The 24,517-nt window shown below is 62.1% G+C and overlaps 2 protein-coding genes across 2 annotated transcripts; both read left to right on the top strand.

The window, feature by feature from the left end:
* The first annotated feature begins 1,228 nt into the window (after positions 1-1,228).
* On the top strand, positions 1,229-10,871 carry NEK8 (NIMA related kinase 8). Its single transcript, XM_088529970.1, has 15 exons — positions 1,229-1,275; positions 1,660-1,865; positions 2,714-2,946; positions 3,688-3,819; positions 4,005-4,213; positions 4,382-4,461; positions 4,743-4,924; positions 5,162-5,312; positions 6,338-6,414; positions 7,593-7,710; positions 7,983-8,133; positions 8,384-8,547; positions 8,781-8,939; positions 9,168-9,326; positions 10,817-10,871. Exons 1-15 carry the CDS (start codon positions 1,229-1,231, stop codon positions 10,843-10,845), a joined length of 2,097 nt encoding a protein of 698 aa, XP_088386096.1. The 3' UTR covers positions 10,846-10,871.
* A 4,782-nt stretch (positions 10,872-15,653) lies between these two features.
* Positions 15,654-21,064, top strand: TRAF4 (TNF receptor associated factor 4). The gene is made up of 7 exons (XM_088530005.1): positions 15,654-15,841; positions 17,941-17,992; positions 18,235-18,339; positions 18,420-18,581; positions 19,340-19,501; positions 19,579-19,734; positions 20,432-21,064. Exons 1-7 carry the CDS (start codon positions 15,699-15,701, stop codon positions 21,062-21,064), a joined length of 1,413 nt encoding a protein of 470 aa, XP_088386131.1. The 5' UTR covers positions 15,654-15,698.
* The last annotated feature ends 3,453 nt before the right edge of the window (positions 21,065-24,517 follow it).

The following is a 24,517-nucleotide window of genomic DNA, read 5'->3' as shown; positions in this document are numbered from 1 at the left end:
TGTTCTGGGTGTTGCACACTCAATGTGCTGGGTGTTGCACACACAGCTGGGTATTGCACACACATGTCCTGGATGTTGCACACATAGCTGGGTGTTGCACACACGTGTGCTGGGTGTTGCACACATAGCTGGGTGTTGCGCAAACGTGTGCTGGGTATTGCACACACATGTCCTGGATGTTGCACACATAGCTGGGTGTTGCACACACGTGTGCTGGGTGTTGCACACATAGCTGGGTGTTGCGCAAACGTGTGCTGGGTATTGCACACACATGTCCTGGATGTTGCACACATAGCTGGGTGTTGCGCACACGTGTGCTGGATATTGCACACGCATGTGCTGGGTGTTGCATGCATAGCTGGGTGTTGCACATGTGTTCTGGGTGTTGCACACACAATGTGCTGGGCGTTGCACACCTACTGGGTGTTGCACATGCATGTTCTGGGTGTTGCACACACAATGTGCTGGGCGTTGCACACGTACTGGATGTTGCACACGCATGTTCTGGGTGTTGCACACACATAGCTGGGCATTGCACACGTAGCTGGGACGGCACCCGCTGCTGCTCCTGTGCTGCCCATGGCCTGCCCGCCCCGTCCCCCTTCCAGCCATGCGCTCGCCCGTGCCAGGCCCTGCACATCTGGCCAGGTGCTGCCCTTGAGCGCACAGCTGTGACACGGGGCGCCGGGCTGGCGGGACCAAGTGTCGCTAGATGGCAGCATGGCCACGCGGACGGGGTGGCAGTGCCACCGCTGTCCCCATCCCCGCGGGCAGAGCCGGGGCAGGGGCGGGCGGCCCTGGGCCAGGGCTCGCAGTGGCCCCATGGCAGTGGGGAGACCACGGGCAGACCCCGAATGGAGGAGGCCGATGGTTGTGTGTGTTGTGGGGAGCCCTGTAAGAGGGAGCAGGCGGATGGTGGCACTTTGGGGACAGCGGAGGGCCCCAAGGCCCAACATGGAGAATGGCGGGGGCTGGGCAGGCCTTGGCAGTCCCCATGCGGCCCGGCTGCTCGCACTTCAGTTCCCCGTGGAGGTGGGGACACGGGGGCTGGGGGCGAAGGTCCCTCCGGGGGCGGCCACGGGCACCTCCACGTCCCGCTTCGAGCCCCAAACACGGCGCGGGGGAGGCGTTCGCGGGACGAGCTAGTTTGTCGGCGCGCGGCCGCCGTAGCGGATCCCGGAAGCGTCTCCATGGAGACGGGAGGAGCCGCGGCCTGGTTCGGGGCGCCATGGAGAAATACGAGCGGATCCGGGTGGTTGGGAGAGGGGCCTTCGGGTGAGGGCGCCGCCGAGCCGGCGGGGGGCACCCGGGCAGGCCCTCCGCGCCCTTCCCAGGCCCGGTTACCGTGGTGACGTGGCCGTCACCAGGGATGTGGCGCTCTGGATGGTGTGGCCCTGTTGCCATGGCAACACGTGTGTGTGTGTGTGTGTGGGGGGGTGACACTAGGTCAGTGGCACCCCAGCTGGAGGGGCGGGGGGGGGGCGCAGGCTAAGGCCGTGTTACCATGGCAACACGTGAGGGGCAGCCAGGCCTGTGGCATGCTGAGGTGTCCCTGTTACCATGGCAATATGTGAGGGTGGGTGACAGGGCGGGTGGCACCCCAGGGTGGGGGCACTGCCCGGCCCCGCTGACGCCCTGTTGTCACCCCCCGCCCCGCAGGATCGTGCACCTCTGCCTGCGCAAGGCCGACCAGAAGCTCGTCATCCTCAAGCAGATCCCCGTGGAGCAGATGAGCAAGGACGAGCGGCTGGCGGCGCAGAACGAGTGCCAGGTGCTCAAGCTGCTCAGCCACCCCAACGTCATCGAGTACTACGAGAACTTCCTGGAGGACAAGGCGCTCATGATCGCCATGGAGTACGCCCCAGGTGGGCCCTGCCCTCCCTGCTCGCTGCGGGGTCCCCAGGGCACCCCAGGAATGCGGGACATTTGGTTTTTTGGGGGGTCGGGCTGCTGTGGACCCAAGCATTGTCCAGTTGACGGCCCAGCCTGCTGCTCCTTGTCATGCTCCTTGCAAAGCTCCTGTGCAAAAAGGTTGCTGAGGCAGCCAAGGAGTCCAGACGTAGCTCTGTTGCACAGACGTGGCCATTGTAAGCTCTGCATCTGCTGATCATATCAGAGGCAGAGGTTTCTAACATCCTTGTCACCATTAAGTGCGTCACCATCTGCCCTTGGCTTAGGTTTCGCTTAGGTTTCCTTGTAGCAGCCCTTGGCCATACTGTGGGTCTCACAGCTCCACTTGGGAAGCTATGATTTCTAAAGAAGTTTGCTGTGGGGATTAATAGAAAATCGCTAAAAGTTTTATTTGAGACCTGAGTCTGGACCTTCCCTCCTGGATGGGGCCTCTTAGCGCCACGTGGCCGTTTGGACTGCAAGAATGTTCTTCTGCAGAACAGGCTTATCTTGTTCTGCCATCGAGGTTTGTGTCCTGACAGGGCTCCCGGAGGTGTATTTTTAGCATTTCTTTTTTTCCTGCTCTTTTTGACAATATGTCAACAGCAACTTCTCTCTCGCTATTTCTTCGTCCCACCAACTGTGCTGCCATTGTTGTCCGCACAGTCTCGGGAGCACCAGAGGACGTGCTGGGTGTCCCACCAGGATGTGCCACTTCCCGTGCGCTCAGCTTGTTGAGAGGCTCTAAAACCCCTGCTTTTAGGTTGGGTTTATGGTGCCCTGTGCAGCCACTCTTGCCAACAACCCTGTGCTGTTTTTGCAGGGGGGACGTTAGCGGAGTTTATTCATAAACGCTGTAATTCCCTGCTGGATGAGGATACCATCCTGCACTTCTTTGTGCAGATCCTCCTGGCTCTTCACCACGTGCACACCAAGCAGATTCTGCACCGTGACCTGAAGACTCAGAACATCCTCTTGGACAAGCATCGCATGATTGTCAAGATTGGAGACTTTGGCATCTCCAAAATCTTGAGCAGCAAGAGCAAAGCCTACACGGTGGGTGCCCTGGCTTTGCAGGAGGGGAACTAATTCCCACTGTGGCAGCAAGGCTTGAAACTCTGGATTTAGCTCCTTGTTATTTCTGGGAAGCTGCTGTACACAGCGAGATTGGACATGGCATAGATGCAGGAGGCTGCATCAGCGTGATGCTCCTTGCTCCTTGGGGTTTATCCAGGATGGTGTGTTCTTGCTTAAGTTTCTTGCAGCTCTGGAGGCTGCAAGTAGGTGAAAAAGACCTGTCAGCCCAAGCCCAGGAGAGCCTGGGGTGTCTGAGCCCACTGCGGGGGACAGATAGGGTTTCTCCCAGTGGGAAGGGTGGTTTTGGCAGGCTGGTGTGACCTGTACCTGGTGACTGAATTCCTGTTAGTGTCCTGCTGTCCTGCTTTGCCTTAATCTCTTCTCTTTCCTGAGACTTCAGTATCATTCACCATCAAGACTAATCTGGCTAGACATTTTTACCATATGCATCACGGTAGGTGCTGCTTCTCTCAAATGGATAGGACCAAAACCAGATATAATCTTGGTAGGTGAGAGGGATGTGTCCAGAAAGACAAATCCTCATCATTAGAACTGAGATGAGATTGTCAGCCAGGCACTGCCAGCAGGAACACATACCCAGCTCACCCGAGCTCCGATTAGTGGTGTTCTAACCTGCCTGGGCTCTAGGCTGAGCCCTTCTCTTTCCACCTCCCTGTTCCAGTTTTGCTGTCATGCCGGATCTCTCCATCTCTCTTCTAGGTTGTGGGAACTCCGTGCTACATCTCCCCAGAGCTCTGCGAAGGGAAGCCATACAACCAGAAGAGTGATATCTGGGCTTTGGGCTGCGTGCTGTATGAACTTGCCAGCCTCAAGAGGGCTTTTGAAGCTGCGGTAAGAGGCATATAGTTTATCTAAGACACAGAAGATTGTGGTTTCTTGTGGATGTGAAAACATGTGCTTGGATTATGCTTCTTACTGAACCCGAAGGTGTGAGGGTGGAGAGCACTGCTGGGAACATCTTGCTCTGTGGTCTCACTTTGGTCACCCAGTGTATGTCTGTCTTGTTTTCTCTCCAGAATCTTCCTGCCTTGGTCCTGAAGATCATGAGTGGAACATTTGCCCCGATATCGGATAGATACAGCCCCGACCTGCGCCAGCTCATCCTCAGCATGCTGAACCTGGATCCTTCCAAGCGGCCCCAGCTGAATGAGATCATGGCCCAGGCCATCTGTATTCGTCCCCTCCTGAACCTCTACACTGATGTGGGCAGTGTCAAAATGAGAAGGCAAGTGGAGCGCCCTCTCTGAGGTGGCTTAAAGCACTGACCAAGGCAGTTCTGTGGGATATCCAGTTGTAGCTTGTGCTGTAGCTCTGCCCAGCCCCTCTGCAATCCGGGGCTGCGCGTGACCTGCAGGGTTGAGCTGACCGTAAGGGCTGTGTTTTGGTTTGGCAGGCCCGAGAAACCCCTGGCCCCGGTGCCAACGGTGGCCCACAGCCGGACGGGAGGACGAGTGAGCAGCGCCAGGCCAAGGGGTGAGTCTTGGCGCAGCACATTTAGCACGTGTCTGCTTGGAAGAGCCCTTTATTTTGAATGTCTGGGAGTCTTGAAGGCATTCGAGCTCCTGGAGGGAGGAAGTTATGGAGAAGTCACCTTCCCTGAGCCCCAGCAGCCCCTTGGCAGCTCTCTGAGCTGCACTGGCCCTGCTTGCTGGTAGCCAGCTGTGCTGGTACCCAGGCTGGATGCTGTGTGTTGTTCCTCTTCCTGTGGAAATTGAATCAGGGATGTGGGGTCCTGATTTCTCTTTGCCCAACAGGTGCTCGCGGTGGCTCGGCCAGGACTGGCATTCCTCCTCCTCTGTCATCCATCTACACCTGGGGGAGCGGGATCACCACCCCGCTCCGCCTGCCCATGCTCAACACCGAAGTGGTGCAGGTGTCTGCTGGCAGGACGCAAAAGGCTGGGGTCACCAAATCAGGGCGCCTCATCATGTGGGAGGTGAGCAGCGGGGAAAGCGGGCTGGGCAGCGGGAGAGGAAGGTTTGCACGTGTGATTCCTGGGAAGGGGAGACTTCTACTTACTGCATAGGCTGTGCTGCTGCATCCTGCAGGACCACAGCCCAGGCCGGGGTGCAGCTGGTGCTGCTGAGCCTGTGGGAAGGGCCTAACCTTAGCTCTCCCACCCTGATGGTGCTGCGTCGAGGTGCAAGTAGCCCAGATTGCCTCTGCTTCCCAGGCTCCCCCGATGGGTGCTGCTGGAGGCCCTTCTCTCCCAGGAGCCACCGAACAGCTTCAGCCTCAGTTTGTGTCCCGTTTTCTGGAGGGCCAGTCTGGCGTGACCATCAAACACGTGTCCTGCGGTGACCTGTTCACAGCCTGCCTCACAGGTACGTTGCTGCTGCTGCTTGTCCGTGGCCAGCTGGGTCCCAAAACTGTTTGGCTTAGTGGCTGGCTTACAAATGCAGCGTGGCTGCTGGAGGGTGCCTGCTCAGAGAGGGGCCTGGGCAGTGCACTGGGCTGGGATGAAACAAAGGCACTCATGGCCTGTCATGTAACAGCAGGTAGGTGACAGTCCTCCCGTAACGTCCCACTGGTCAGCTTAGTCCCAAACATCCGTCTGGTGTGGAGAAGACCTGGGATTTCCTCCATTTTTCTGTGTCACTTGGTGCCAGAACTGGTCTGTACAGTGGGGCCTGCAGTGTGAGGAGCAGCCCAGTGCAGCTGGCCTCGCTGTGACTGCAGGTAGCAGGGGATCGCCCTCCCCAGGCACAAACATGTCACTCACTGATGGTGACATGTTGCAATGAGAAGCCAACAGCTCCTGCAGCTCTGTTCAGTTGTCCTCTGCTGTGGAAAGGCAGCGTTTGAAGTCTTTAAAGCAGGTCAGGAGGCATTCTGTCTGGGAGGGGAGCGTGCACACCAGCCCAAGGCCATGTTTGTAGAGCAAAGCCCTCTTGATGGTTCTTTGGGAGCTCTGTTTGCACTTCTGCTGGGGATCAGGGCAGTAAATAAGAGATATTCAACTGGCAAACTTCATAGGCATGTGTTTGTCCTACCTTTCCATGGTCTTTCCTGCTGCCCCTCTGCTGGGGGCTGGCCTGGCAGCTCAGCGAGTGTCTCTGTGTATTTAACACCCTGACAGACTGTGGAGTTTGCAGCTCCTGCAGCTGCAGTAATGTTATCTCAGTGCTTTCAGATCATCTGCTGTTTGTCTTTGGTGAGTTGTCACAGTGCACAGAGGCTGCTGCTCTCTAGCAGCTTGTCGAAGGCCTCTGGGCCTCCTCAGCAACTTATGAATCAGAGTAGGTCCAAGTAGAGCCGCTGTCCTGGGAGCTCCAGTCACCCCAGGGGCTGCGTGCGCCTCGCGGGGTGCCCTGTGCACCAGTAACACAACTTTTCTCTGCCTTTGCAGACAGGGGGATAATCATGACTTTTGGCAGCGGCAGCAATGGCTGTTTGGGGCATGGAAACTTCACGGACGTGAGCCAGGTTTGTCGTGTAGGTGCCGGGCCTGCTGCTCCCCCAGGGCAGCGGGTGGATCACGCTGTTTGCGCCCCGTGAGGCAGCTCGCCCTGGCTCTAGGGATGTGCATCCTCGGCATGCTGTGGCATCCAACCCTCCCCCTCCTCTCCCTGTCACTGCAGGGCTTTAAAAGGCCCAACCTGCCTCCTTCTCTTCCCCCCGCCCTGCACAATGATCCCTTTGAGTGTGGGGGAAGTCAAGAGCTGCCTTGTGGTTGCTCTTGGCAGGCACCCAGATTGGAGGCTGCCTCCAATCACACACCTGCCTGCTTCACTCTTGGCCTGCAGCTGCCAGGGTTCACTGAGAAAAGTTATTTTTCAAAAGAGCCAGTATTTAAAAAAGAACTATGTGTTTCCGATTGGCCCAGAACGTTAGGGCTGAGGGCCCTTTGCTCCCTTCCAGCCTCCTCTTCCTTGCCTGCTCCCAGATGCAGCGGGAGCCGATGGCTTCCAGCCGAGCCCGGGGACTGGTGCCATTTGATTCTGTGGTCAGCTGGCTCGTTTGTTCCCGCTCCGTCCGGAGATTGTGGCCTGAGCCGAGCTGCTTGGTGTTTATTGCTGGGAAGAGACCAATTGGTAGCAGCAGCCAGATCCCAGCAAATGGTGCTTTTCACATGAGGAAGATAATGAGAATGAGCCTTGCTGCGGTGAGGTGTCACATCTAGCAGCAGGTCGCAGCAGGGGCTGGGAGAAATGTGGAGATCTTGGTCTCACACCCCAACGAATATGTGGTTGATGGCTCTGAGCTCCTGTACACGGGGCCCTTTCAGCCAGCGCATCCTCTCCAAGCCCCTGCCTGCCCAGAACGTGTGTTACCAGCCCCTGGCATCCCAACATGGGCAGGGGGACAAATCCCAACCCTTGGGCTGCAACCTACTCCTTCTCCCAACCGTTGCGCTGGCTGCTTTCTTTCGCCCCAGAGATGTTTGCATTATCTTCTGTGCTGCGTGCACGTAGTCTCTAAAATGCTTTGAAGACTGTTTAGAACAAAAAAAAAAAAAAAAAAAAGACGTTCTGGTGTTTGTGTTGGATGAAAACTGGGATGCTGCCAGCGCTCTGCTGAGGCTGGGGGGTGGGCGGGAGGCATGGGAGCAGCCGGGCAGGCTGGGAGGTCTCGGCTCACGGCTGCTGCTCTTCCCCTGCCAGCCCAAGATCGTGGAGGCCCTGCTGGGCTACGAGATGGTGCAGGTGGCCTGTGGAGCATCTCACGTCCTGGCAGTTTCCAACGAACGGGAAGTGTTTGCCTGGGGCAGGGGGGATAATGGTAAGAGATGTCTGCTTAACAAAACGGGGCTTGTGCTTTTCGCTCCCCCTTCCCACTCCCCTTCTGGCCCTGCTTCCCTGCACTCCTCCCCAGATGTGCCAGTCTAGGTGGGTGTGGAAGAGTTACAGCTGCTCCGCCACGTGGCAGGGCCCCTTTGCTTTTGGCTTTGCTCCCCTTCATGCTGGTGGGTCCCAGACTGAGCTTTCACTGGCAGCTCTGCAGATGCTGTCGCTCACGGCAGCGCGTTTGCTTTGCTCTGTTCTTCCTGCCAGGTCGGCTGGGGCTGGGTACCCTTGAGTGCCATAATTCCCCCCAGCAAGTGGCAGTTCCCCCAGAGCACGAGGCTCAGAGGGTCGTCTGTGGCATCGATTCCTCCATGGTCCTCACAGTGACGAACCAGATTCTTGCTTGTGGGAGCAACAGGTAGGAGAAGTGAGCGTCTGTGCCCCGGAGCCAGGCAGAGGAGGGCTCTCTGAGCTCCATTCAGGCTGTGTCTGGCCAGGGAAGGGAGCAAGAAACTGTGAGAAGGGTCTCTCGGAGTCATTGTTGTGTGACCCTGCTCCCCAGCATGTCACTGCCGATGGAGAAGTTGTGGCAGGGCAGGATTTCAATGCAGGGCTGTCTGTGCCAGGCCACATTCAACCAGCCCTGCTCTGTGCTCTTCCCCCTGCAGATGTAACAAGCTGGGCCTGGATCGGATCAGCTCGGCAGAGGAGCCTTCGCCAGAGGACCAGGTGGAAGAAGCCACCGTGTTCACGTGTGCCCAGTCAGCCCCCTTGAACCAGGAGCCCATCGTGTGCGCTGACATTGGCACAGCACATTCGGCTGCAGTCACAGGTGAGGGATGCTGTTCCCAGATCTTTGATGGGGTGGTGGACATGGACGTGCATTTTCTCAGTCTTCCTCCTGCTACTCTTGCCTGTGCCCAGAGGCCGAATAGAGGCTCTTGGTCACCCTGCTGCCACTGGCAGAGCTCGGTGCTCAGCATGGGCAAGGGCTTCAGGGGCTTCACAGCAGCCTCAAGTGACACCCAGATGGGAACTTCATGTTTCTCTCGCCTCTGTTGCCAGCTTCTGGCCAGTGTTACACCTTCGGGAGCAACCAACATGGGCAGCTGGGCACCAGCTCCTGCCGGAACAGTCGCGTGCCCCGTCTGGTCGTGGGGCTGCAGGCCATGAAGGTCACTGTGGTGGCTTGTGGAGATGCCTTCACTGTAGCCATTGGAGCAGGTGAGACTGAACCCCGTGTCCTGGGCTGGCTTTCCTCTGCCTGGAGGCCACGCTGCTGGCCTAGGTGGCCCTTGGAGATAGCTCAGGACAGTTCTGAAGTGGGTGGCTTGTCCTTGCCCTGTGGGGTACTAGTGCTGCTCGGACAGCCCTTGCTCCTTAGCAAACAGAAACAGGAGGCCCCTTTCCCAGTGAGGAGTTCTGTGTGTAGTCAGGCTTATCCCTCTGCAGATGGTGAGGTTTGCACCTGGGGGAAAGGAGCCCGCGGACGCCTGGGCAGGAAGGATGAGGAAACCGGGATGCCACGGCCTGTGCAACTGGAGGAGACACATCCCTACGTGGTGACCTCTGTAGCCTGCTGCCATGGGAATACACTGCTGGCAGTAAAGCGTGAGTAGAGGCTTCTTTACTATGATTCCTGGTGCTAGGACCCAGCCGGACAAAATACCTTGTGACAGGAGCTGTACTGAGTCCCCCCTGCACTATTTGGCTCTGTATTATTCTAGTCTGTCTGCAGTTGTAGATGAGTAGAAATTACTTGAGGCATATAAAGATTTGCCTTTTGCTACAGAGCACTCTGACAGCACCATTTTCAGCAGAGCAGTGAGAAAGCAAGGGCTAAATCTTGCACACTGCCAGACAGGTGGGCTGGCCAGACTGCTGGAGCGCTGGCGGTCCGCAGGGTTTCCAAAAAGAGCACTTCTGTAATTGGTGCTGCTGAAATAGAAGCTGAGATTTGAGGCCTTATTTTGGCTGCTGGATCCTCATTGTGGTTTGGAGAAGATAGCAATGGGTTTGTGGTTCCTCCCTGCTTGGGCCAAAGGCAGCATCGTTGCGTGGTTGAGATGTGCCCGTGATGTGACCTGCCCTTCCTCTGCCTGGAAGTGTGATGGGAGCCCGGCCCACACTGCCCGAGGGGCCTTTTTGCCTCTGCTGATTATGGCCCTGCGTGCCGGGCTCAGGGATCCCAGTCCCAGCCCACTTCAAGCAGGATAATTACACCCTAGCGGGGAGGAGGCCCGGCCGGATGCCCCAAGCGTGGTAAAAACAGCCTTGGCTCCTGCTTGTTCCCCTCTGCAAGTGCTGAACTCTCTCCCGTGCTGCACAGCAGCCCCGGGAAGGGCAGAGGCATGAGCCGAGCCCCAGGGCTCGCGAACAAGCAGGGTGTTTGTCAGGGAGTCAAAGGGTTTTGTTCCCGCAGGAAGGCGGCCGGCTGCTCTCCCCTTCCGCTGCCGGGAGCTGCTCCGTGCTCCGCAGCAGCTGGGCTGGGCGCTCCCTCCTGCAGCACGGCCACAGCAGGGACCCGGTGGCAGCCCCGTCACTGTCCCTCTGCCCCGTCCGTAGCCCCGACCCCCCTGTCCCCACGTGGGAAAGGTGCAGCAAACACAGCAGCAGCGGCCTGCCCTGCCCGGCGTGTCCCTCAACAACCACAGCGCAAAGCAAACACTGAGCGCTCTGCAAAAGGCTACGTTTTGACTGCCCTTTTTGCTCTGCTTAGTCTGCCTGGAAACCTCTCCGGAATGAGCACAGGAGCCGGCAGGACGGCTGATGTCCCTGCAGCTTCCAGGCCTGACCTTGGCCGGGCGCGGAGGTGCCGGGAGCAGCCTCCAGCCTCCGCTCGGCGGGTTCCTCCCGCAGCCGCCGCCGCGTTCGACCCGCCGGGGCCTCTGCCCATGTCACCACAAGGCCGCCACTGCTGCGGCCTTTGCTCGGGGCCTCTGCAAACAGCGCTGGGGAGAAGGCGACCGCGTCGCTGCGTCGCTGCTGCTGAGGCCCTTCTGGTGCCTTCCTGGGGGAGCCCTGCGTGGGCACTGCTGACTTGAGCTTTGCCAGCATGGTGCCTTTGGGCTCATTCTCTGTCCCTGCCTCTTGTTTTTCAGCTGCTGTGGAAGAGTCACCGTCCCAGTGAGCGTGATCTGAGAGGAGCTGCATCCATGTGGAGGCTCCCTCGGCCTCCTGTGCTCCTGTCGCTCCCCAGGACTCAGGAGCTTCTCGGCTGCGCTCGGAAAGCAGCGGCCTGGCAACAACGGGGAGTTTGTAACGACGGTTCCCACAGAACCAGAGTCGATCCCGCTTTTCCAATCACCAAGGGACGTTGCCCAGGTGAAGCCGAAGTGCCGGGAATGCTGCCCTGGCCATGCTGCAGGGCAGGCGTCCCTACAACTCTGCCACCGCGTTCAGCGGGTCACACTGGGACTCCGGGCCCTCTTCTTGGAAGTGCCTGTGTACGAGTGGAGAGGGGCTCTCCTCCACTGCTGGTGACAAGCACAGCGGTTGTTTTCCCTGTGGAAACTGTCTCCAGTTACAAAGCCCAGGCTGACAGCTCGGCGTCTGAGAGCTGTCAGCCTTCGCACACAGTGTCTGGAGTTACAGCCCCAGGCGCTGCGCTGGGTGACTAAGTGCAAACCTCTTTTCTAATTAGAGAAGTCTGTCCATTCCCATCCCCCTTTTAGAAGGCTGCATCCATGCTCCGAGCTCCTCGCGGCGCTCGCGAGGCTCCTGGCCTGCGCGGCTGGACGCGGCGCGCGGTGCCGTTTGCACAGCCCGGCCCGCTCCTGATTCCTGCCTGCCGCTTTCCAGGTCCAGCTCCGGCATCCCGGGAGCCCAGCTGAAGATCTCGTAGCTGCTGTTTGTCCTCGGGCCCTAAATCCTGCTACTGACCAGCTTGCTGGCTCCCAGCCGAGTTAGTGGAAGGCAGCAAAATGCAGCGAGTGGCGGGCAGTTATTGAAGTTTCTAGCTCAGATCTCTCCAGGGAGATGATGGCTTTTCACCAGGGATCCTTTCTGCAGGCAGGAGGGGGCATATCACAATTTCACAGACAGGAGTTAAGTTTTTATCTCCAGAAGGGTCATTTCCTCCTCCCTTTTTTTTTTTTTTTCTTTTTAATTTACATCTGCCCTGGGCCTTTTTTTTTTATGAGCTTCTGTCTCTGATCTGCCTGACATTGCAAATGCTTTTTCCTTTCACATCCATCTTTGTGCCCCTGCCAATCTGTTGTGTATAAAGTCAGAACTTTCATAAGCTGGCGGAGATGGAATCTCTCTAATTATTTTTGTGATTCTTTTCTGTTTTCAGTGAGGGAAAGCTTGCTGGGCTCTGCTAGGAGCCGACTGATCCCTCTGTGGTGTGAAAGGTAATGAATTTCTGCAGGTTTCCTGCTCTTTCCTCCCAGGCCCTGGCTGGCGAAGGGAGCAGGTCCTGTCCAGCCGGGAGAGGCGAGTGCCGCCCTGCCTGCAGACGTGACCTCCCTGTTTGGCTCCTGGCAGGGTGGGTAAAGGGCTTTTTCCTACCGTTTTATTTCTTGCAGAGCTGCCTTTTCAGGCAGTTACACCCTGCTGTCCCAGGAAAGCGCCTCGGATTCAAAGGCACTGCTTGTCCCTTGGCGTTCGCCTCGCGCTGCGGGTTACAGGGCTGGCTCCAGCAGCCTTTGGTGGCGGCGGGAGAGGTGTTCCCTGCTCCCAGACCAACCCGGGCACCAGCCTAATTGCAGGGCTGGGTTCAGTTGCCTCAAAGCCCCTTGTTCCCGCTGATGTGCCGGGCGTTAGCTCGCTTGTTCTATGCCTCAATGCAGGTCTTTGCACAGACGTGCTGAGGTGCTGCTGGCTTTAACATCGACTTTATATCAGGGGCCTTTGCTCCAGGGCCCGGGTAGCGGCACCCGCGTTGCCCGTCTCCCTTCCCTGCATGTTTTGTGCCGAGGATTCACCAGCGAGAGCTGGAGGCCTTGGGGATTCGCAGCCTGCGCCTGCTTGGTTCAGCCGGGAAGCCCAGGGAGATCATTTGAATAATTTAATACCGGGCTGTGACCAAGCCTGGCGAAAGGGTAAAGGAAACAGAGAGGCCCCCAGCCCCGAGCAACAATAGCTCCTGAAAGGACAAGCCGGGGCACGTCGGTGCCGCCGCAGGCAGCGCGCGGCCCGGGCAAATAGGCCACTCGCATTCCTCGCGCCGCCGCTTTGTTTCCCCGCGCGGGCGCCCGCCGCGCGCCCCAGGGCTCGCGGTCGCTCCCTGTAGCCCCGGCGTCTTCCCGAGCGCCACGGGAGGAGACGGGCTCGGCCTTCCGGGCGTCCCGGTTCTTCCCGTTAACGGCAGCGCGGATGAAGGGGAGGCGCCGCCGCTGCCCGCTCTTGTCCCCGGGCAGCGAGGCGCCGATCCCGGCCGGGGGCAGCGAGGCCTCCTGTGGATGTTCACGCTGGGAAAGCGGCGCCCGGAGGCACCGCGCGCGGAGGGACTCGCACAAGGAGCCGCATTCAGGCGGGCGGCGCGCGCCGCTTCCCGCGCCTGATGCGATTACGCGTCCCGCTGACCCCGGCCCTCGCTGGCAGCAGGAAACAGCCCCGAGCCCCGCGCCGATCTGCCCCGATTCGGTCACATCCTTCACGCGCGCGGCCCCGTTCCCACGCGGCTCCGCAGAGCTGCAGCCGCCCTCCGTGCGCCCGGCCGCCCCGCTGCCCTCGGCGCCTGCCCCTCTGCAGGGACGAGTGCCCAGGGGCAGGGAGGCTCTCCCCGCTCCTTTCCCTGGGGCAAAACCGCTCCGCCTGGTTGTGTCTCTGTGCTTTAAGGTAAAAGGCAGGCGGGGGTGAAGCAGTGACACCAGGAAGGCGCAGACAGGGCCGAAATGCAGCAGGGCGCCTGTGCATGGGCTTGGGGACAGACCTGTGGCCGTGACAGAGGCCGTATGGCCTCCACAGCAGCACTCGTCCTGCGTGGGGGTTGCGGCAGCGCTGAGCGCGGGGCGGGTTCATTAGGGCGACGGGAAAACGAGGGCACCTTTGTTTGCAGGGTCCACAGAGGGGTCTGACACCTCCGCACGTCCTTCTGGCACCTTCCGACGGCTTCGGCAGCTCCTAGCTAATTAGCAGCGGTGCTCATCAGCGCTGAAATTATCAACATCAAAGGGCTGCAGTAAACAGCGATAGAACCGGGCTCTGCAGTGCCTGTTTTCGGGGGCTCTGTGCTGGGGCTGAGCCGGTCCCGCTGCGCACGCGCAGGCACCCGCGCTCCTTCCTTGCAGCCCTTCCAGGCTCCCGGGCGCTGGTTAAAGTTTAGCTCGCTGCTCCTGGCCTTTGGAAAAGGCCCCGCGGTGCCTCCTGCGCCTGTTGGCGCTGGCCATGCTGCTCCCTGGGTGTCCAGGACCTAAAGCTCCGAGGATCCCGGTTGGACTGCGTGCCCGGCGCCAGGGTAACCCCCAAAATGAGGCACCCGTCTGTTCGCTGGCAGCCACCACAATGAGGATTTTATTTTAAACAGAGCCTCTCGGGGCGAGGAGCAACGCGAGCGCCTTGAGTGACAAGCGCCGGAGCCAGCCTTGCTCGCGTGTCCCCCAGGAATCCCTCTCCTCTGCCATTTGCTAATTGAAAACTGCTAACATTTGGGTCTGTGGCAACTGCCTCCCTTAATGGGGAGCTGGCTGGAGCGCGTGGTGGTGGCACTAACACATGCTCGCAGCCTGTCATCTGCTGCGTTGCCTCTCCAGGGAAAGGGGCAAATACTCCCATATGCTGCTCGGGTTTGTGAAGGAGTCAAGTGGGGGCTGGAGCCTGACAGGTTTTCTTTTATTCTCCCTCCAAGCCCCTGCTTGGAGAGGAGAGACCCCGGGCCAGGGGCTGCTGTTTGCTGCACAGAGGCCATCGTAGAGCCTGAGGCGGGAGCAGGGGCAGGACAAAGCCACGGCCGTGCCCAGGACACGGGTGACATTGTGCATCCCCATGAACACGGGGCAGCGCCACGGAGCAGCGCCCGCCCCAGGCTGTCCTGGTGCCTGCACAGACTTGTCCTGCTGTCTGCACAGGGGCTTCGTGTGGGGGCACCAGTGAAGGGGACACAGAGGCAGCGAGGACAACGCGTGTCCCCGAGCGAGGGCTGTGTCTGGGAGCTGCTTGGCCTCCCCCCACACCTCCAGGGTACCTGGAATCCGGAGGTGGCCGTGCCCTATACACTGATGCCCGGGGGTGTCTGTGCCCCGTGTGGCGGTACCTGGAGCCTGGCAGTCCCCAGTGCCTGGGGGTGGCTGTCCTGATACACTGGTGCCTGGGGGTGTCCTTGCCCCGTGTGGCGGTACCTGGAGCCCGCTGGTCCCCGGGGATGGCTGTGCCTGGGGTGGTGGTGCCCGGGGGTGTCCGTGCCCCATGCAGTGATTCCCGGAGGGAAGCTGAGCCCCGTGTGGCAGTACCTGGAGCCCGTGAGTACCGGGACCCCGGGGGTGGCTGTGCCCAATACAGGGATGCCTGGGGGTGGCCAAGCCCCTTGTGGCAGTACCCGGAGGTCCCCGGGGGTGGCCATGTCCCATGCAGTGGTCCCCAGGGGTGCCCCATGCAGTGATGCTCGGGGGGAGGGTGGCCATGCCTCGTGTGACAGTCTCCGGTCCTCGGGGATGCCCCATGTCGTGATGCCCCGGGGTTGCCGTGCCCCATGCAGTGATGCTCGGGGGGTGGTGGCCGTGCCTTGTGTGACAGTCCCCGGTCCTAGGGGATGCCCCATGTCGTGATGCTTGGGGGGGGGGGGGGTGTCCGTGCCCCGTGTGACGGTCCCCGGGGGTGTCCGTGCCCCATGCAGTGATGCTCGGGGGGGTGGCCGTGCCCCAGGCAGCGGTCCCCGGTCCCCGGGGGTGGCCGGCACCGAGGGCGGGGCCGTGTCCCCGCGCTGGCGCCGCCCCGTCGGGGCCGCCCCGTCCGTCCCCCGGGCGGAGCCGCGCGCGGAGCCGGAGCAGCGGGCGCGGAGCGGGGCTCGGGCGCGGAGCGGCGCTCGGCGGCGGCCGCACCATGCCCGGCTACGACTACAAACTGCTGGAGCGGCCGCGGCGGCGGCTGCTGTGCCCGCTCTGCGGGAAGCCCATGCGGGAGCCCGTGCGCGTCTCCACCTGCGGCCACCGCTTCTGCGACACCTGCCTGCAGGAGTTCCTCAGGTGAGCGCCCCGACGTCACCGCCGCGCCCCGACGTCACCCGCCAGCCCCGCCACGTCACGCGGCGCCCCCGCCACGTCACGCGGCGCCTCCCCGCCATCTCCCGCACCCCGAGCCCCGGCGGAGCCCCGGGGGGGAAGGAGGAGGAGGAGGAAGGTTTGGGGAGGCGGCGGGGGGACGTGGAGGCCTCTCCGGCACCGAAGGCTCCCGCTGCCCCCGCGCATCCCCGGGGGAACCGGAGGGAGCCGGGGGGAGCGGCGGCCCGTGACAGGCGCCGCGCGGGGAGCAGCGGCCCGTGGCCCCCGCGGCGCGGAGGAAGAGGAGGAGACAGGAGCGCGGCCCGTTCAGGCACTCGCAAAGATTGGGGCTTAACCCCTCCGCGCCCGGGGGAACGGGCCGGCCGGGCGCGCCCTGCGCTGGGGACGGGGCTGCGGCCCCCGCGGGCTCCCGCGGGGCTGCTCGGGACCGGGGAAGGGGCCCCCTCCTTGTCCCTGTCCCCACGGGGTCCTGCAGCCCCCGGGGGCTCCTGCCTGTCTCGTCCTCGTGCCCCTGGTGATGCACGAGCCGTGACCGAGGGCACATGCTCAGGCCCGGGCTTCTCGGCCGCCCTGCCCCACGGCAGAGCCAGGGAGATGATGCCCCCCGGCGGGTCATGGCTGGGGGGACCACGCGAGGCTCCCCTGTGCCAGGAGCTGGCACCGGTTTGTGCGGCTGCCGCAGGGCTCGGCCTCACCCCGGCGGCACCGACCTTTGCCCGGGCTGGGGGACCTTGGGCAGCGCCGCCGGAGCCGGGTTTCTGTGAAACCGGGCGTTCCCGGGGCCCGTGCCAGGGGCGCTCCCACCTGCGCCCGCATCCGCTCTCGGCTCTGCCCAGCCGGGCGCCTGGGCCCCCCTGGTGCTCACAGGGTTCGTGCAGAGCCGGGTTTGGGAGCGCGGCGGGCAGAGCCGAGTGGCACCAGTCACTTGTGGAGCCCCCCGGGCTGTAACCCTTGCTGCGAAGGTCGGTGGCAAGGACGTTCCCCGGGACCCTCCGCGCGCTGCCTCAGCACATTCCCTGCGCGGCCGAGCGTGAGGAATGGGGCCGGCTTTGCCGGGGATTAGGCGCCGGACCCCCACCCTGCTCCGGTCGGCAGCCGCCGCTGGACCCCGTGCTCCTCCACACCGGGCCAGGCCTCCGTGCGCCGCCTCTGTGGGGCTGGCGGGTCCCCTCGTGCCCGCAGCATCACGGGCTGCAGCCACCGCGAATTCGTGCCTGGCGTCACCTCCTGGAGAGGAACGAGTCCCCAACCTGAGGGTCTTCGTCCCCTTGGGGTGGATCCCACAGAAACACCCGCAGGGACAGCCGGGCTGCATGGCGGTGGCAGGGGAACGGATGGCCCATGCGCCGGCACGGGCTGTCACTGCTGTCCCTGCAATGGGATGCGGCCGTCCGGCCGCATCCCATTGCAGGGACAGCAGTGACAGCCCGTGCCGGCGCAGGGCCCACCTGGATCTGTGCTGCCATCTCGCAGCCCCACGCGGCCCATCCGGTGTCGGCCAAGGGCGCAAGGAGCGATTAGACGTGGGGAGGCCACGCCAGGCAGGGCAGGGTGCCCGGGTGTCCCCATGGGGATGCAGGACCGCGGGCTCCGTGGCCGCGTGTGGCAGCCCCGTGGGACCTGCGCGTGTCCCCCGGGCCGCGGGGGCTGCCGGGGCCGTTTCCTGGAGCGCGGGAGCCCCGGGGCTGCGCATCCGGGCCGCACATCTGGCTCGCAGCTGCGGCATCCGGCGCCTCCTCGCCGCCCCCCTGCTTTGGTCGCGTCCCCACTGTCCCCATAGCACCTGGATGCCGGGTGCCCCCCTGGCCCGGCCCGTGCCCGGCCATCCCCGGAGCGCCGCGTTAATCCAGGGGAGGATCCGGGGGGTGGCCGGGGCTCCAGATGGTGCCACTCAGGCGGCCGTGGAGGCCCCGCGAGCGGCGGGACCCCAGGGACGGCGGGGGGGGGTGTCTGGCGGGGGCATTTCCCAGCTCCGACAGATGGAGCGGCCGCGGCCGGGATTAGGGCTGCTGGATGCGCCTCGGCGCCGGCCCCGCTTTGATCCCCGCTCTGCTCCCTCGCAGCGAAGGCGTCTTCAAGTGCCCCGAGGACCAGCTGCCCCTGGACTACGCCAAGGTGAGCGGGACACCCCCTCTCCCTCCCGCCCCGTGTCACCGCGCGGGGCTGGCACGTCCCCGCGCCTGGCACGGGCGCCCGCGCCGCAGCCAGGGCCCTTTGTGCCGCGGCGCCGGGAAGCGGAAACCCGCTGCCCACAAAGGGAGCTTGTTCGGCACCGCACGGAGGGGGGGTCCGGCCCCACGCTTGTGGTTGCCAACCAAGGAGGGGGGGTCTCTGATGCCCCCATCCTGCCCCCCAAGATCTACCCGGACCCCGAGCTGGAGGCGCAGGTGCTGGGCCTGTCCATCCGCTGCATCCACAGCGAGGAGGGCTGCCGCTGGAGCGGCCTCATCAAGCACCTGCAGGTACCGCGGGCGCCGGCGGGGGGTCCCGGCCTGCGCCCCGGCCCCGCTCACCGGCCCCCCGCGCGCTGCCCCCCACCCAGGCCCATCTCGGCACGTGCGGCTTCAACGTGGTGCCCTGCCCCAACCGCTGCAGCGCCAAGCTGAGCCGCCGCGACCTGCCCGAGCACCTGCAGCACGGCTGCCCCAAGCGCAGGGTCAAGTGCGAGTTCTGCGCCAGCGACTTCACCGGAGAGGCCTTCGAGGTGGGCGCCAGCGGGGGCGGCGTGGCCGGGGCGGGCGCTGCGTGGGGCTGGGGACGCGGCGTGGGAGCGCGGGCTGCGCGTGGGGACGCCGTGGGAGGCACAGGGGGACCGCTGGGGACGTGGTTGGACAGGGGACACAGCCGGACTGAGGGACACCAGGGCTGTCCATGGGGGACGCAGCATGGCCATAGGGTCACAGCCTGGCAGGGGACGCCATGGAGGGCACAGTGTGGCCATGGAGTCACTATGGGGGCATAGTGTAGCCATGGGGCACCTTGTAGTACACAGCATGGCCATGGAGGTCACAGCCTGGCATGGGACACCATGGAGGGCACAGCGTGGCCATGGGGGCACCATGGGGGGCACGGCACAGCCATAGGGGACATAGTGTAGCCATGGGGGACACCATGGAGGGCATAGCATAGCCATGAGGCACCTTGTAGGACACAGCATGGCCATGGGGACACAATGTGGTTGTGGGGGGGGCACAGCATGGCCATGGGGCTCCTTGGAGGACATAGCATGACCATGGGGGACACCATGGGGGATATAGTGTGGCCATGGGGGACACCATGGGGTCATAGCATGGCCATGGGGCTCCTTGGGGGACCCAGAATGGCCATGTGGAGTCCCAGGTTGGCAGGGAACACAATGAGGGGCACAGCATGGCCACGGGGGCACCATGGGGCCCCGTCCCCAGCCGATGCCACCTGGGGCGGGCGACCGTCCAGAGGGTGACGCTGCTGCCGGGTCCCCAGGGCCACCAGGGCATGTGTCCCCAGGAGAGCGTGTACTGCGAGAACAAGTGCGGGGCGCGCATGATGCGGCGCCTGCTGCCCCAGCACGCGCTGGCCGAGTGCCCCAAGCGCACCCAGCCCTGCGCCTACTGCGCCAAGGAGTTCGTGTTCGACACCATCCAGGTGAGACACGGCCCGGGGCCGCCCCGCGGGCGCCCCATTGCTGCTCCGCTCATGGCCGCCCTCCGTCCCCCGCGCAGAACCACCAGTACCAGTGTCCGCGGTACCCGGTGCCCTGCCCCAACCAGTGCGGGACACCCAGCATGGCCCGCGAGGACGTGCCCGCGCACCTCAAGGAGAGCTGCAGCACGGCCATGCTGCTGTGCCCCTTCAAGGACGCCGGCTGCAAGCACCGGGTGAGCCCAGCGCCGCCGCCGGCCCCTGCGCCCCTCCACTGCCCGGGGCTCCTCCTGGCACCCCGAGCGGGTGGCCCTGTGTCGCGCCACCGCCGTGTGCATGGCCCCGTGGTGTCCCCGTCCTCTTGCGCCCCTGCATCGTCCCCCCGCCTCCAGCTGTCCCCCTATGTCCTTATTCAAATCTCCATGTCCCCATGGCATCCCTGTGCTGCCATAGGGTCCCCATAGTGTCGCCTTTCTGTCCTGGTGCCCCCACAGCTTCCCTAAAGCCATCGCACCTCTGCTCCCCTGTGTCCCCATATGATCCTCATGGTGTCCCTTGGTTTCCACCCTTGGTCAGGGTGACTATCCCACCCTGGTGTCCCCACAATGTCTCTCTGTTGTCCTGCGCCATATCGTGTCCCCACAACATCCTCATGCCATCCCACCTTGGGATCCCAACCAGGGTCCCCGTGGTGTCTTTGCGCCATCCCACCCTGATGTGCCCACAATGTCCCCATGGAATGCCCGTTGCATGCCCTCCCTGATGTCCCCATGGGATCCCACCATGCCCCCACACCAACCTCCCACAGGGTCCCCCGGTGTCCCCATGATCCCCCTCCCAGCCAGCCCCATGGTGTCCCCTGCCACACCGTGACCATCGTGGCCACCCTATGCCGATGTCCCCCCTGCGCCGCTCACGCCGCCGCCTCCGCAGTGCCCCAAGCTGGCGCTGGGCCGGCACCTGGAGGAGAGCACCAAGGTGCACCTGGGCATGGTGTGCGCCCTGGTGAGCCGCCAGCGGCAGGAGATCCTGGAGCTGCGGCGCGACGTGGAGGAGCTGTCGGTGAGCAGCGACGGGACCCTCATCTGGAAGATCAGCGACTACGGCCGCAAGCTGCAGGAGGCCAAGGCCCGCAGCAACCACGAGTTCTTCAGCCCGCCCTTCTACACGCACAAGTACGGCTACAAGCTCCAGGTCTCGGCCTTCCTCAACGGCAATGGCAGCGGCGAGAGCAGCCACCTCTCCGTCTACATCCGCGTGCTGCCGGGCGACTACGACAACCTGCTGGAGTGGCCCTTCTCCTACCGCGTCACCTTCTCGCTGCTGGACCAGAGTGACCCGTCGCTCTCCAAGCCCCAGCACGTCACCGAGACCTTCCACCCCGACCCCAACTGGAAGAACTTCCAGAAGCCGGGAGCGTCGCGCAGCTCCCTGGACGAGAGCACGCTGGGCTTCGGCTACCCCAAGTTCATCTCCCACGAGGACATCCGCAAGCGCAACTACGTGCGGGACAACGCCATCTTCATCCGCGCCTCCGTGGAGATCCCCCGCAAGATCCTGTCCTGAGGCCCCGCGGTGCCGCTCTCAGGGACGCGGGGACCCCCCCAAAGGGGGCTGGGACCCCCCTTCTCAGGTGCTGGGGGTGCCGGTGGGGCTGGGCCCCCCCCAAGCCCCTCGCCGCGGTGCCTGGCGCCCCCGGCCGCCCCCGCCGGGACCCGCCACCCACAGCCATATTTTGTACCCTGGTGCGAACGGGCGCACGGTTGTTATTTATTGTCCTGCCCTCCCCGGGGAGCCCCCCCCCACCCCCTTTTCTGCCTCTTTTTTCAATAAACTTTTCTTGTATTTATTACCGCTGCCTTGTCCGGCGGAGCGGGGAGCCGCTCCGGTCCCCCGGCCGGTGGGGATGGAGCGGGCAGGCCCCGGGGCTAATCCCTGACCCACATCTCCGCCGCAGACGGGGCTCAGGGGCAGCCGGATAATTCGGTAATCGCTGCCGGCAGCTCCCGGTGGAGCCGAGCGCGACCGGAGCCGGTGCCAGGAGGGAGTGGGGGCCTGGGGAGCTGCTGGGGCAGGAGGAGGAGGGCTCGTCCTCCCCGGCCTTTGTGTCACCCCGGGGTGCTGTGATGACAGGGAGGGGTAGGGGGGGGGTCACGCGTCCCATGCTGGTGCCTGGGGCAGCCCCATGGCGGTGCCAGAACCAGCCCTATACTGGTGCCAGAACCAGCCCCATCCTGGTGCTAGTGCCATCCCCATCCTGGTGCCCAAGCCAGCACCCTGCTGGTGCCTGTGTCAGTCCAAGAGTGGTGCCTATATCCAACCTGGCGCCCATTTCAGCCCCACACTGACTTCCATGTCAGCCCCACACTGGTGCCCATACCAGTCCTCGCGCCCATGCCAGCCCTGCACTGGCACCAGTGCCAGCCCCATCCTGGTGCCCATTCCAGCCCCATCCTGGTGCCCATCCCTGCCTTGGCACCAGTGCCAGCCCCATCCCGGTGCCCATTCCAGCCCCATCCCAGTGCCCATCCAGCCCCATCCCGGTGCCCATCCCAGCCCTGGCACCAGTGCCAGCCCCATCCCGGTGCCCATCCAGCCCCATCCCGGTGCCCATCCAGCCCCCATCCCGGTGCCCATTCCGGTGCCCATTCCAGCCCCATCCCCGTGCCCATTCCAGCCCCATCCCTGTGTCCCGCCATCCCCATGGGGCTGTAGCCGCCCCCTCCCCGCCGTGGAGCCAGGGCGCCCCCGCGCGGCCGCGGGCGGAACTGCAGGCGCCACCGGGGCCCGATATCCCCCTGGCGAGCAGGCACTGCAGCTTGGGAGGCTCCGATATTCCCAAATATTTTATTTTATTTTATTTTATTTTATTTTATTTTATTTTATTTTATTTTATTTTATTTTATTTTATATTTTTAACGTTCTCTCCTCCTGCCAGGCCCCTGTCGCCCGGTTCAGCCTGACACAGCCCAGGCGGGAGGCGCAGGACAGACCCGCGGCTGCGCACGCGCGTGCCTTGCATTAAATAAACCCCTATAGGTTCCTTAGCAATAAAGCCCTTGCAGCTCACCCAGGTGCTCCGTGCACGGGAGCGGCGCCCGCGCCACGAGGGGCCTTAAATGTCAATGGGCTCCTCGAGCATCTCTTGACCTTCCGCGCTGGCAGGAATTAGTTCAAACGCCTGCAAGGAGCCGCGTGTCGAGAGGCAGGCGCTGGAGATGCTCTTAGTGTTGAGGGGGGAAAGAAATCAATCTGGTGCTAAATTTAGGCGTAAATATCAGGTTTAAAAATAAACTTCCTGGATACTTGATGGTGCAAAGTTTTTTTTTTTTTTTTTTTTTAATCTTTATTTATTTATTCATACTAAGGTCTGGAAGCTGGACCTGCTTTCTCTCAGTTTCCCCCATGGCTTTGACATTGGCTGGGTATTTCACAGGCTGCTCCAAGTGGAGAGCAGAAAAAAAGAGCTATTTAGTAACCTATAAAGTCAGCAAACCCCAGGCCGGGCTGGGCCCTGGAGCGTGTTTAAGACCATGATCGTATCAGCGATGCCCTTATCTCAAATAAATACCCAGCCCTTTCCAAAGCTTACAAAACCTCCAGGATGTAAATTGGGGAAAAAATGATCTCAGCCTGCAAAGCGCTGGTGGCAACGGCACCGCTCGGAGCGGGGGCAGCCCCTGGGGCTGGTGCCGGAGCTGCGGTTCCCACTGCCGGGATTTGCAGGGATTATCGGTGCCGCTCCCTAAAAGCAGATATTAGTATTTTATTAAGGATAGAAATGCATGACAAATATATGCACACACATATGTGTGTGTGTGTATGTATACATATATATGTATACACACACACACACACACACACACACACACACACACACACACACATATATATATATATGGATGGATATTAACAGGCTTTATTAAAGTCTGGACATGTGTCCCCTCTCCCTCGGGCCTTTTCCTTTCAGCCAAGCGGGGCACGAGCAAGAGAGAAGTAAAGGAATTTAAGGATTTTACAGCGGGCCCAGTCAAACCTTGGTGCTATTCCAGCATTTCTGTGCTTCTCCCAGGGCAGCAGCCATCCCAGCTGAATTAACAGGCTGTACCCAATTGCCTCGAAATTAACTTAAACTAATTAGATAAACTACTCCAGTAATTTCATTACCTCCCGGCCTCGCCTGGCACTAGGAGAGCGGCTGGATTACGGCCAGGGGGGACGTTTGCACCGCGGCCTCGGCACCAAGGGCACCCACGGCCGAGTTCCAGAGGGGCAAATACGGGGATTTTAGCAACGCTGCTGCCCTGGGGGCTGAGATCCCAGGGCAAGACCACAGCCTCTGAAAGCGCCAACTTGCTCCAGGCGACCCGTTAGGACCCTGCGCATCGAGGGGAATTTTTTTTGAGATTAAATACTGCTCAGGTTTGTCTGTGGTTCAGCCCGTGCTTTATGGCAGCGGCGGGTCCAACCGGCCCATCCAAAGCGCTCCCTGCTCCTCGGAGGCAGCGAGAGCTGCTCCTCTAGCGGCTGCTCCTCTCTAACCACCCCAACCAAGAAGCAACAGGGCACTAATTGCCTGTTCATAACATCTTAATTAACGCACCGCCTCGCTCAGCTCCGCATCTTAACGTCCTCCCACTGGCTATGAGGGGAAGGTGAGCAAGGTGAGAAGGGAAAACACCAAATTCAGCAATGGAATCGCGGGCAGAAAGGTGTTTCTGGAGCCAGAGGAGCCGTTCACGGCGGTGACGCCGATCCTGCCGGTGGCTTCTCCGTGGCGGTAGCAACCGCGGCGCCAAGTCCCCGCGGGCTCATTACACAGCTCCCCGCTGCTAACCAGGGAGGACCAGCTCCGAGGACGGTGCAAAACGCCTGGAAAAGGGTTTGCGGAAAGGACCTGCCTATCTGGGACGGATATTCACAGCGGATGAAGCTCCTACAGCTCCAGCTTCCCGAGCGGCTGCTTCCCGTCCAGGCCATGGTTGTGTATCGGGAAGGGGGATGCAGCAGTAGCAATGG

The sequence above is a fragment of the Tinamus guttatus genome, unplaced genomic scaffold, assembly GCF_059628265.1.
Source record: "Tinamus guttatus ecotype Peru unplaced genomic scaffold, ASM5962826v1 Tinamus_guttatus_pri_ptg000356l, whole genome shotgun sequence".
NCBI lineage: Eukaryota > Metazoa > Chordata > Aves > Tinamiformes > Tinamidae > Tinamus > Tinamus guttatus.
The sequence above is the reverse complement of the archived record's forward strand: the minus strand, read 5'-3'. Positions and strand labels throughout refer to the sequence as shown.

Bases quoted from the DNA above. Each gene is read 5' to 3' on its own strand.
- TRAF4 (XM_088530005.1), top strand. From the start codon at position 15,699: ATGCCCGGCTACGACTACAAACTGCTGGAGCGGCCGCGGCGGCGGCTG. The intron at 18,582-19,339 runs GTGGGCGCCAGC...CCGGGTCCCCAG, and splicing joins TCACCGGAGAGGCCTTCGAG to GGCCACCAGGGCATGTGTCC. The intron at 19,735-20,431 runs GTGAGCCCAGCG...CCGCCTCCGCAG, and splicing joins ACGCCGGCTGCAAGCACCGG to TGCCCCAAGCTGGCGCTGGG.
- NEK8 (XM_088529970.1), top strand. From the start codon at position 1,229: ATGGAGAAATACGAGCGGATCCGGGTGGTTGGGAGAGGGGCCTTCGG. The intron at 2,947-3,687 runs GTGGGTGCCCTG...TCTCTCTTCTAG, and splicing joins GCAAGAGCAAAGCCTACACG to GTTGTGGGAACTCCGTGCTA. The intron at 4,462-4,742 runs GTGAGTCTTGGC...TTTGCCCAACAG, and splicing joins GAGCAGCGCCAGGCCAAGGG to GTGCTCGCGGTGGCTCGGCC.